This window comes from Vigna radiata, chromosome 2, assembly GCF_000741045.1.
Source record: "Vigna radiata var. radiata cultivar VC1973A chromosome 2, Vradiata_ver6, whole genome shotgun sequence".
Taxonomy (NCBI): Eukaryota; Viridiplantae; Streptophyta; class Magnoliopsida; order Fabales; family Fabaceae; genus Vigna; species Vigna radiata.
The window spans coordinates 2754183-2767153 of record NC_028352.1 but is presented as its reverse complement, the minus strand read 5'-3'; the positions used below and the strand labels follow the sequence as shown (position 1 = coordinate 2767153).

The 12971-nt window shown below is 35.4% G+C and overlaps 2 protein-coding genes across 2 annotated transcripts; one reads left to right on the top strand and one right to left on the bottom strand.

Annotated features, from left to right (window-relative positions):
- Window positions 1-4587: 4587 nt before the first annotated feature.
- LOC111241155 (auxin-induced protein 6B-like) lies at window positions 4588-5677 on the bottom strand. The gene has a single exon (XM_022778014.1). The coding sequence runs from the start codon at window positions 5299-5301 to the stop codon at window positions 5023-5025; it is 279 nt and encodes a 92-aa protein (XP_022633735.1). The 5' UTR covers window positions 5302-5677; the 3' UTR covers window positions 4588-5022.
- Window positions 5678-10506: 4829 nt separating this feature from the next.
- On the top strand, window positions 10507-11653 carry LOC111241151 (auxin-induced protein 15A-like). The gene has a single exon (XM_022778009.1). The coding sequence runs from the start codon at window positions 11259-11261 to the stop codon at window positions 11535-11537; it is 279 nt and encodes a 92-aa protein (XP_022633730.1). The 5' UTR covers window positions 10507-11258; the 3' UTR covers window positions 11538-11653.
- The last annotated feature ends 1318 nt before the right edge of the window (window positions 11654-12971 follow it).

Here is a 12971-nt window from a genome sequence, read left to right as displayed (position 1 = left end):
TGAAGACTTATGTCAGGAAGGGTTCACGGTCGCGGTTCAAGAGCAAAGCTCTTAAAACTCCTTTTACTAGAACTCTAAGGATAAAACATGTGTGACCTTATGATATGTTTAATGATTTTAAACTTTCCTTGTTGTAACATCCCGGTAACTTACAGGGACTGTTGGCTGCCCCCACACATCACCACGAGGCTTTTCAGTGTNCTTTGTCCTCACTCGCACACTTTCCAGGAAAACTTCCCAGAAGGTCACCCATCCCAGAATTACTCTAGGCTAAGCACGCTTAACCATGGAGTTCTTATGGGTTAGGCTACCGAAAAGNAAATGCATTTTGGTGATATGAGTAGCCAAATCAATTCCTTTAAGCTATCCTTCAACTGTATAGTCCCATACCTATACAGTCTCCAGATCCCTCCACCAGCTTCCGCTTGGTTCGTCCTCGAACCACACCGTACTGGGAGAGGCTAGGCTCTGATACCATTTGTAACATCCCGGCAACTTACAAGGACTGTTGACTGTCCCCACACATCACCACGAGGCTTTCCAGCGTGTTTTGTCTTCACTCGCACACTTTCCAGGAAAACTTCCCAGAAGGTCACCCATCCCAGAATTATTGTAGGCTAAGCACGCTTAACTATGGAGTCCTTATGGGTTAGGCTACCGAAAAGTAAATGCATTTTGGTGATATGAGTAGCCAAATCAATTCCTTTAAGCTATCCTTCAACTGTATAGTCTCATACCTATACAGTCTCCAGATCCCTCTCATTCCGGTGTATGTTCAATTCGTCCATGTGCCCTTTCCACTAGAAGCCTGCCAGGAGCCGCTCCTTGTCCGTGCCTCTTGCACCGGCGATCACTCCCCACCCTCTCAGTGCCCGGGCGTCACACTTGTTGTTGTTCAGAATGACAGATGAATAATATATGTGAGAAAACTCTTCATGTACGAAACTTCTCATCAAGTTTTTATACTGACCGCACATAGATAACAAAAATGGACAGAAAGTTTTTCAAGGTAAGAAAATATGCTACAAAAAAATGTGTCTATACATTTTCATCACTCTCGTCTTCATGGATTAACACCTAATCAAGCGAGAAGTGATATCCAAGAACTCATGCTCTCTGCAAGGAATTGTGAGACCACCCATTGGGTGATCATACCCAAATTCTTCTACTGCTTGACTCAACAAGTCTTGAAATGAAGGTTGGTTCAAGAATGATACAGGGATTACAAAACGCTTCATTTTCTCTCCAACATAGACTGCAAGGTGACCCTTTGCCACCTCCATACCTTTTGAAGATGCTTCGTTTGTAGCAAATGAAGCCTTTCTCATACCAGGTAAGCGGAATCCCATTGTTGTATGTGCTGAGACTCGGGACAATAGTGTTATCAAAAAATGACTATTTAAGATCCAAGCTTTTGAGCTGGTGTGGGAAGTGAATGATATTTGTTGTGCTTAATGCTTGCAAACTTGAATATATATAGAGATGAAGAATTCTTTGAAATTGTTGTCTGCATAAATAATTGAGGGGGAAAACTAAGAGATATGAATCATGGGACCAACAATTGGACAGGGGCATATGGTGTTGCCTTGTAGGACTTTGTCAAGGATGAATGTCATGTCATAGTGGATAGTACGGGTCCCACCTTCTCAAGAATCCACTTCAAATAAAACTGACGTTTGAACTAAACATCTAAAATATAATGGTCTAATATCTCCTCCTATCCATAGCCTTATAATTCAATAGTCAGAAACTACTTCCCATCTATAATGTACTTCAACATTAGGCTGCATTATCAATTGGGAGAAAACATATCCCAAACATGTTTACACCATTATGAAATACCAATTAATGCATGAATAAACGTTTAATATCACTTAGGGACGTCTAGGTTGTTTTATAAGGTGGTGGTGGGCTTATACATGTCTACACAACTTTATCCTTGATAGAGGCATTGTAGACAGAACCACATGATATCTCATGTGTATACCCTCCTTCTTTTAACAGTCTTTTCCTTTTAATTCAGTTACTGGGAAATCTTTTAAACTATATATACACTATCTTTTTTGCACTCTCAAGCATCAATTTTGGTCCATTCTTTCTAAATCTCGGATTGTTCTTCTTTCTTCTAATAAAAAGCTCAAAAGTGGGTTTCTGGTTTTCTTTCTATTCGACATGCATCATCCAAAGCTGGGCAAGCGGCTTCAGAATCTGTAGAAGTGCCGAAGGGATATCTTGCAACGTATTGGAGAGAAACAAAAGCGGTTTGTGATTCCAATATCATATTTGAACCAACCTTCCTTCCAAGATTTATTGAGTCAAGTTGAGGAAGAGTTTGGATATGATCAAGAAAAATATAGAAAATCTTAAGATAGAAGTATTAAATTGTAATACAAATTCTAGAATATTTTAAGATAGGAAGAAAAAAAATCAAAAACATCTAGAACATTACACATAAGTTATAGCTAGCATATTCTTAAAAAATATATATTAGTCTATAAATAGTCATGTACTCTACTATTTGATATAAGACAACATCTAACACAACACACAACTACAAAATATATTACTTCCAATTATTGCTTACACATTCAACTATCTTCACAATTTTCTATATCCTATCAACTTTCCTTTCACAACCCCGAAATACCAAGGGAGACAATAAATCTAACACTTTAGAATACTGATATATATTTTGGGAGAGAGATTTTGTACAATAGGCGAATTCTCTAACTTGTAACTATTGTTACCCATTTTTGAGTAATGAAAGAAAAATCAGTTGTGAAGTACTTTTATTAATCGATTACAACGTTCACTACACTCTGAAATTAGGGTTTATTGTTCTTTTTACATGGCACGACCCTCATCTGCTTCACAGTATTTAAGTCCCATGATAATATTTTACTTCGGCCAAGAAAAACATCGAAAGGATTTGAAATTTTTAAGTTGTGTACTCAAAATGAAATTTATGGCCTCAATACTCAACATACTATCCCTTTGAGTAGCAGACAGGTAATAATGGACTTCTTCATATGGTGAAAAACAAAAATCAAAATTGAGCTATATCATTCGGCTGTGTCACGCATGACTTGTATCTAAATTCTCCCCATTTATGAGCAATCTCCAATTAATTATAAATATTGAGACTAAAAAGACAATGTCATGTAACATTAACACTTACACTTACACATGACACTGTATAAATACGTGACAATATTTGACATTGTCACTGACACGACAAATGACCTGACACGTAACATTCTTTATAAAATAAAATAAAAATTGAAAATATTACGACTGACACACGACATGCGTGGACATTAAATTAATGACAATATAACATAAATGACCTAATAAGATATTTTTTAAAATTAATAAACTTAATTGCACCAAATAAGAACTAAATTTTTAATTTTTCTAAACAAATTATAAGACCAAAAATGTAATTAAGTCAAACTCTTACAGACAACTAATGTGTATATATAATGTCAATAGTTGAAGTCGTTTCTTTACCATATAGCTAAAGTTACCATCAACGTACTTTATTTGGATTAGTCCACAATATCTTCCTACGTTACTGAATATTTTATCATTGGTAGGGGATAATAAGTCTCACTTATGGAGATGAAAATAAATTCTTAGATAAATTTAAAAAAGGCATGTTCCTTGGGCAATAAGTAACTATTTTTATCAATATTTTAGTAATGGCAATAAATTCAATTACTAAGTATTCTATTTAATCATTCACAGTTAATTTGTCTTAGACAGTACAACATTAGAAGGTTGCTTACAGGAAGAAAAAAACACTAATTTTTCTCGTGAACTACAACATATAAGCAAAACAATATGTGAGTTGTTTTAGTCTGCCGAAGAATATAGACAATCATTCACGTAACAACTTTAATTTCATGGGCATTATATAGAGAAAATTACAATAAACACTATTAGTAAATTTCACAGTTAATAAATCACAAACCACTCTTTTGGTTTTGTCCAACATAAACTCTGATGTTTTGAATATTAGTTCACCTTTGAAGACTAGGAAAATGGAAACCCATTGCATATCCAAAGAAGTAACAGACTAAAGTATGAAGGATTTGATTGAAACATTATAGAAGTGTATAGTATATATTTGTGTTGTATCATTTATAATATCTCATCCACTCCTAAACCCTAAACATCTAGTAATACTGAAAAAGATAGAGGCCAGTCAAGCTAATTAGATGTTACAGTAACAAGGCAAATTACATGAATCTAAAGTCAAAATTGTTGGAAGTCTCACATCGATTAGAGATAAGATCAATTCATGTATATAAGTGAGTGCATACCTCACCTTACAAACTAGTTTTGTAGGGTTGAGTTAGGCTTAAAATTCACTTCTAACAAAAGTTGCAGTACAAAAAAAAATGAGGAAATTATAGTTAAATGCATGGATTTTAATACCGTTTCAATTATGTGTAAATGTATTTCAATAAAATTTCTGCTATTGTGGTCCTAAAGGCAACTACAATATGCTGAATCGGCCATGTGAAGAAGGGGCTACTGCTTGACACAGGTGATAAAAATTCGTTTATCATAACTTAGTTGGGCATCATCATATGATTGAATACTTGTCATGTACGGTGCTGCTACACGATGATAAGTGCAACTGGCTGTAGCAAAATATGAAGATAAAAAATTGCAGTCCCATTCTCAGCCTCGTGTTTTGATAAAATCATTTTTCTAGTTCAACTGTATTGATGAAACCTTGCTCAGGTCGTTTGATTTAAATAAACATATGCTTAGCCAATTTCCTATTCAATAAAGTTCTTTTCTTTAAGATATATACATACATACACAAATATATATTATGAGAGAATAAAACGTTAAAAGGGTTAGTGTTCCCAAACTTTCTCATTTACATTAAATTTCATTTACAAATTCAGACATCAAACATGGAGAGGGAAATATTCTCAAGGTAAGAAACTATGATACAAAATATGTCAAGTATATGTCTACATCTAAGTCAGTTCCATCTTCATGCAGTTAGCAGCTATCGAAGCGAGAAGTTATATCTGAGAACACATCTTCTCCACAAGGAATTGTGAGACCACCAGTTGGATGGTCATAGCCAAATTCTTCCTCGGCTTGACTCAATAGATCTTGAAATGAAGGTTGGTTCAAGTATGACACAGGGATCATAAACCGCTTCCTTTGGTCTCCAACATAGACTGCAATGTAACCCTTTGGCACATCCACAACTTTTGAAGATGCTTGGATTGCTCGAAGAGATGCCTTTCTAATACCAGGTAAACGAAAACCCATGTTTTATATGATGATACTTGGGAAGAGAAAGTTGAGAAAAGAGAGTTGTAAACAAGATGCTTGTTTTTGGAGCTAAAATGCTTTAGGATGTGAACGATTTTGGATGTCCTAAATGCTTGCAGCCATGAACATATATATAGAGATGAAAAAGTATGTAGGATATCCTTGGTTACATGAATGATTGACGGTGGAGGCCTTGAGATAAGAGTTATGGGACCGACAGGATGGAAAGGGCATATGGTGTTGCCTTAGAAGTGTTTCTTAGAGATTAATGGGAGATGTTATAGTNGATAGTACACTATCTCAAGCCAATCCNCTTGAAATAGNGNAGACGTANGATTTCAAATCTCATGAATATAATGGTCTATGATATCTCACTGTCCTTTGGCTCATAATNTGATCTATCCAGCTGNAGATCAACATTAGGTAACGTGAAGAAAACATGTTCAGAGCATGTTCGAAGAAACGTGGAATACCAATTAATCTATGAAAAGAATTAGGCCTTCACATAGCCANGTCTCATTGGGAACATGTGAAGGCTTAATGTTGCTCGTTGCTGAACAAGGTGGGGTTACATACTGCACCCTACGTTATGCTTGATAGAAGAANTACTGCAGACAATACCACGCAATATCTCATCTTTGCGCTCTCCTTCTTTTAACATCTATATATACACTATCCTATACCTTCAAAAAGCAACACAAGGCTTTGGAATCCTCTCAAGCATTAACAATTGGGTTCATTCTCTGTAAATTTGAGATTGATATCTTCTTCCTTTTGTCAAGCTCAAAAATGGGTTTTCGTTTACCTACCATCCGAAGGGCATCATTCACAGCAAGACAAACAACTTCAAAATCTGAAGACATACCGAAGGGCTATTTTGCAGTTTATGTTGGAGAGAATCAAAATCGGTTTGTGATTTCCATCTCTTACTTGAACCAACCTTCATTCCAAGACTTACTGAGTCAAGCTGAGGAGGAGTTTGGATATGATCATCCCATGGGAGGCCTTACGATTCCATGCAGTGAAGATGTCTTCCAACATACAATTTCTTGCTTCAAGGGACAACAGCTCTCACTTTAGGAGACTCACATAGATTAATTAGAGACATTTTGTACAGTAGGCATCTTCTGAATTCTAACTATTTCTACCAAATTTTGGGTAATGATGATGAATTCAAATTCTTAAGTTTCTGTCTATTTTTCCCTTTCAATGTTTACTTCTCCCAGCACTTACAATGGTATACAGCAGTAAAAAGACTCCACTATTCTCATAAATTTCACAGCATAAATAAGAAACCCAAGTGCTTGGCAATCAGGGCAAGGCAGGGAAGTGGAAGAGATGTTAGTAATTTGAAACGGGGCAAACGAGAAGAATCAATTTCTTTAGACAGAGTTTCAAAGGTTTTTAAGTTTTTTATACATCTGGTGGATTTTTTCCCCAACCAAGACAGCTATAATGGACTTAAAGTTAATTTGTGTTGTTCCAATTCATTCGAATGGATAACATCCATTGTCATAGAAATTTCATATGAACTTGACGTAAGGATTCTTCTATCTATCTATGAACATAATTTTCATTTTGTAAGAGGTTGAGATCGCTTATTTTGGTTGTTTGGATTGATAAACAAATAATTACAGAAGAAAGAAAAAAAAAAAAGGAGAAATTACTTCATCCCATCCATCACCATGCGATTCCACCCACTTAAAAATCCTCATGGGGAAACCTCGCTTTTTATTTCATTTTCTTTTCTCAATGTTACCCAATAAAAAAGTAGGGCAATTTCTTGTACTTGCACCATCTTGAGATCCGAGATTACAAACTATAGCAATAATCCTCATTCCAAGAGAAAGATACTTAATTTTTATTTTCATCCCTAAAAATATTGTAGTATCTTAAAATCGTTCAAGGTTTGAAGATTATTCAATTAGAGAAGAATTCGTCACTTCCACAACCAGTAACTACATCATCATGCGAAGAAGGTATTGTTGCTTGATTCACATATATGAAATGGGTCCTCCCTTATATGAGCATAGACTTATATGGATGGTTTTGATTTTTTGTCAAGTAATATTATAGAGATTTTCAGTGACGAGGGATGGTTCGCAAAAATCTTAAAGTGAGATTAAATCAAAGCAGTACAATGTCACCAAGAATTATACTTTCAATGAGTTTTTCTCTCTATTTTCCTCTCTGTTATATTGTAGTTATTTTGTCATTGAACTTAGCTAGAAAATGTAGCGATAATAGCTGAATTTAAATCCGAGACATTAAGAATTATTTTGACACAAATAGCTAATTTCTTAATCGACAACTATGTAGCTCAAAATGTCAGATGAAGGAAATGTGAGAAAACTCTTCATGCAAGAAATTTATCGTAACAATTGCTGTACTGTCCAAATTTATATAATAAAATTGGAGAGAGACTATTTTCAAGCTAAGAAACTATGCTACAAAACTTTTGTATATACATTTAATTCAGTCTGATCTTCAGCACCTCATGAAGCGAGAAGTGATATCCAAGAACACATCTTCTCTGCAAGGAATTGTGAGACCACCCATTGGATGCTCATATCCAAAATCTTCCTCAGTTTGACTCAACAAATCTTGAAACNAAGGTTGGTTCAAGTATGATACAGGAATCATAAACCGCTTCATTTTATCTCCAACATAGACTGCAAGGTAACCCTTTGGCACATCCANAGCTTTTGAAGATGCTTGGATTACTGGAAGGGATGCCTTTCTGATACCGGGTAAACGAAAACCCATGTTTTATATATTGATACTTGGGAAGAGAAAGTTGGGAATAGAGAGTTGTAGATAGGATGCTAGTTTTTTAACTTCAAATGCCTAAGGATGTGAATGACTTTGGTTGTCCTAATTGCTTGCAAACCATGAATATATATATAGCGATACAAAATTTTGCAGGATATCATCTGGTACTTGAATGATTGAGGGTGGAGGGCTGAGATAAGAGTCACGAGAATGATAGGACAGAAAGGGCACATGGTGTTGCCTTGGAAGTGTTTCTCAAGGATTAATGGGAGATGTTATAGTTGATAGTACACTATCCCAAGCCAATCCACTTGAAATAGAATAGACGTATGATTTCAAATCTCATTAATACAATGGTCTATGATATCTCACTGTCCCGTGCCTTATAGTTTGATATATCCAGCTGTAATTCAACATTAGGTAACGTGAAGAAAACATGTNCAAAGCATGTTTGACAAAACGTGGAATACCAATTAATCCATGAACAAAATTAGGCCTTCACTTAGCCACGTCTCATTGGGAACATGTGGAGGCTTAATGTTTCCTGTATTTCAACAAGGTGAGGTTACACACCTGCACCCTACTTCGTGCTTGATAGATGTACAACAGACAACACCACGCGATATCTCATCTCTGTGCTTTCCTTCTTTTAGCATCTATATATACACTATGCTATACCTTCAAAAACAACACAAGCCTTCTGAATCTTCAAGCATCAAAATTCAGATTTATTCTCTTAAATTTGAGATTGTTCTTCTTCCTTAAACGACCTCAAAAAATGGGTTTCCGTTTACCTGCCATCCGACGGGCATCATCATTCACAGCTAGACAAGCATCTTCAAAATCTGAAGACATACCAAAAGGCTATTTTGCCGTGTATGTTGGAGAGAAACAAAATCGGTTTGTGATTCCCATCTCTTACTTGAACCAACCTTCATTCCAAGACTTACTGAGTCAAGCTGAGGAAGAGTTTGGATATGATCATCCCATGGGAGGCTTGACAATTCCATGCAGTGAAGATGTCTTCCAACATACAATTTCTTGCTTCAAGAGACAATAATTCTCATTTTAGAAGATTAACATAGATTATTAGACATTTTGTACAATAGGCATCTTCTCAAACTTGTAACTATTATTACAAAATTTTGACGAATGATGATGAATTCAAATACTAAGTTTCTGTCTATTTATCCATTTCAACTTTTACTTTTCCCAACATTTAAAATTGTATACAGCATCAACAAGACTGGATTATTTTTATAAATTTCACAGTAGGAAAAACCAAGAACGAAGACAAGGCAGGGAGGGGCAGAGATATTAGTATTTTGTTAGGACGAGGAGAAGCACCAATGATACCCAATAAAAATGTAGGGCAATTTCTCGTTATTGTATCATCTTCAGATCTCAGATTACAAACTGGGCAATAATCACCAATTCTACGAGTAAGATACTTATATTATATTTTGAACTAAAAAAAGATGCTAGTATCTAAAATAGTTCAAGGTTTGAAGAATATTCAATTAGTGGAGAATTCGTCACTTCCATAACCTGTTGTTAGCATAAAACCAACTAACTTGATCATGGGAAGATGGTATCGCTCCTTGACTTACATTTTTTGTCATAAAGAATTGGGTTCTCCCTCTTATTTGCATGGACTTGTATTGTATGGATGGTTTTTATCTTCCGTCAAGCCATATTTCAGATTTTCAGTGACCAGGGATGGTTCACAAAAATCATAAAAGCAAGATGAAATCGTTGAGTTTTGCAGACTTATTTTCGATGAGTTTTTCTCTTTATTACACCGGTGATCTTGTTTTAAACTTGTCTTCTTTTCCTCTCTGTTATAATGTAGTTATTTGTAATTGAACTTAGCTATAAAATGTATAGATAATAGCCGAATTTAAATATGAGACATTAAGAATTCTTTGGTTGTAGAGAACTAGCTAATTTCGTATTCGACAACTATGTAGATCAGAATGACGGATGAAGAAAATATGTGAGAAAACTCTTCATGTAGGAAATTTCTCGTAAAATTCTCTGTACTGTCCAAATTAATATAAAAAAATGGAGAAAAAATATTTTCAAGGTAAGAAACTATCCTACAAAATTTATGTCTATACATTTACGTCAGTCTGATCATAATGGATTAGCACCTCATCAAGCGAGAAGTGACATCCAAGAAAGCATCTTCTCTGCAAGGAATTGTGAGACCACCCATTGGATGTTCATACCCAAATTCTTCCTCAGTTTGACTCAACAGTTCTTGAAATGCAGGTTGGTTCAAGTGTGATACAGGGATCATAAATCGCTTCATTTTATCTCCGACATAGACTGCAAGGTAACCCTTTGGCACGTCCACAGATTTTGAAGATGCTTGGATTGCTGGAAGGGACGCCTTTCTCAAACTAGGCAAACGAAAACCCATGCTTTATATGTTGATAATTGGAAAGAGCAAGTTGAGAGGATGAGAGCTGTAAATAGGATGCTAGTTTTTGAAGTTAAAATACTTTAGGATGCGAATGATTTTTGCTGTCCTAAAAGCTTTTGGCCATGAATATATATATAGAGATGAGAAATTTTGTAGGATATGGTAGGGTGCATGAATGATTGAAGGAGGATGGCTTTGAGATAAGAGTCATGGGACCGATAGGAAAGAAAGAGCACATGGTGTTGCCTTGGAAGTGTTCTTAGGAATTAATGAGAGATGTTATACTTGATAGTAATCCCATGCCAATCCACTTGAAATAGGACGTATGATTTCAAATCTCTCACTGTCCTTTGCCTCATAATTTGATCTATCCAGCTGTAATTCAACATTAGGTAACGTGAAGAAGAAAACAAGTTCAAAGCATGTCTGACAAAATATGGAATACCAATTAATCCATGAACAGAATTAGGCCTTCACTTAGCAACATCTCATTCGGACCATGTGGAGGCTTAATGTTGCTCGTTGTTCAACAAGGTGGGGTTACACACCTGCACCCCACTTAATGCTTGATAGAAGTACTGCAGACAACCCCATGCGAAATCTCATCTGTACTCCCTCCTTCTTTTAACAGCTATATATACATTATCCTATATCTTCAAAAACTACACAAGCCTTCGGAATCCTCTAACATCAAAATTTGGATTCATTCTCTGTAAATTTGAGATTGTTCTTCTTCCTTAAACAAGCTCAAAAAATGGGTTTTCGTTTACCTGCCATTCGACGGGCATCATTTGCAGCAAGACAAGCAACTTCAAAATCTGAAGATGTACCAAAGGGCTATTTTGCCGTTTATGTTGGAGAGAAACAAAATCGGTTTGTGATTCCCATCTCTTACTTGAACCAACCTTCATTCCAATACTTACTGAGTCAAGCTGAGGAAGAGTTTGGATACGATCATCCAATGGGAGGCCTCACAATTCCTTGCAGTGAAGATGCCTTCAAGCACACAATTTCTTGCTTCAATGGACAATAGATCTCACTTTAGAAGACTGACATAGCCTATTAGAGACATTTTGTACAATAGGCATCTTCTCAATCCTGTAACTATTAATACCATTTTTTGAGTAATGATAACGAATTCAAATGCAAGTTTCTATCTATTTATCCATTTCAATGTTTACTTCTCCCAGCAGTGAATGTATGGATTAATCCACTTTCTGTTTCCCTCCAAAAGTAGAAAGGTAATCTTTAAAAGGTTTGAAGAATCTTCTCAGGCAATGTTTATGTGACCAGGGAATGTTCACAAATACTATAATTTTCAGATTTTTTTTCATCATTGACTTTTTCTCCTTTTTTCTCAATCACACCAGTCATTATATTTTAAACTTATCCATCGTATTATTTTATGGAATGAAGTTATAAAATTATGAGCTATTAGTTATATTTCAATTATATATATTAAGAACTGTTTTATTTAATTCAACTCAGTTTTAGCCAATTTCTTGTTCAATCATTATTTTCATCAGACTGTTAAATGAAGGGAAAATGTGAGAACGAACTTCATGTATGAAACTTCTCATTTAAATTAACTTTTTTACAATTGCCAGATTATATGATAACAAAAATGGGGAGAATATTTTCAAGCTAAGAAACTATACTACAAAAAGTCTCTCAAGTTTAGTCTCATCTATGTCAGTTTCACCTTCAAGGGGCTAACGAAACTTGGTTTGCAGAAAATGATGTTTTCCTGATACCAGGCAAACGAAAACCCATCGTTGTGTGCTGAGACTTGGGAATTACAATGTTGTGAAAAAATCTCGTGAATAAGATACAAGATTAATTATGAACTTCAAATGCTTTCTGATGTGAATGATTTTTTATTGTTCTAAACGTTTACAGTCTTGAATATATATAGACGAAAGAATTTGTAAGAAATTGTTGTCCTTGTGTATTATTGAGGGTGGAGGGTTATGAGATAAGAATTAGGGAACCAACAGGTAGACAATGGCATATGGTGTTGCCTAGGAGGACTTTATAACGGATGAAAATGCACTTGTAAAAAACAGACTTGTGATATCAAACCTGTCTATGATCTCTTGCAATCCTTAGCCTTATAATTCATCAGCCCGAAATTACCTTCCACCTGTGATGTACTTCAACATTAGAATGCATTATCAACCTTAAGAAAACATCTCCAGAGCATGTTTACGAAATTATGGAATACCAACTAATGCATTATTAAACGTTTGGTTTCACTTAGGCACGTCTAGTTTGGTTACAAGTGGAAAGTGTGTTTGACACTGTTTGATAAGGTGGTGGGGTAACACACTCTACACAACTTTATCCTTGACAGAGACATTGAAGACAGCACCACATGATATCTCATGTGCATGTCCTCCATCCTTTAACGCTACTTTTCTGTGAATTTAGTTTCTAGGGAATCTTTAGAACTATATATACAGCATCA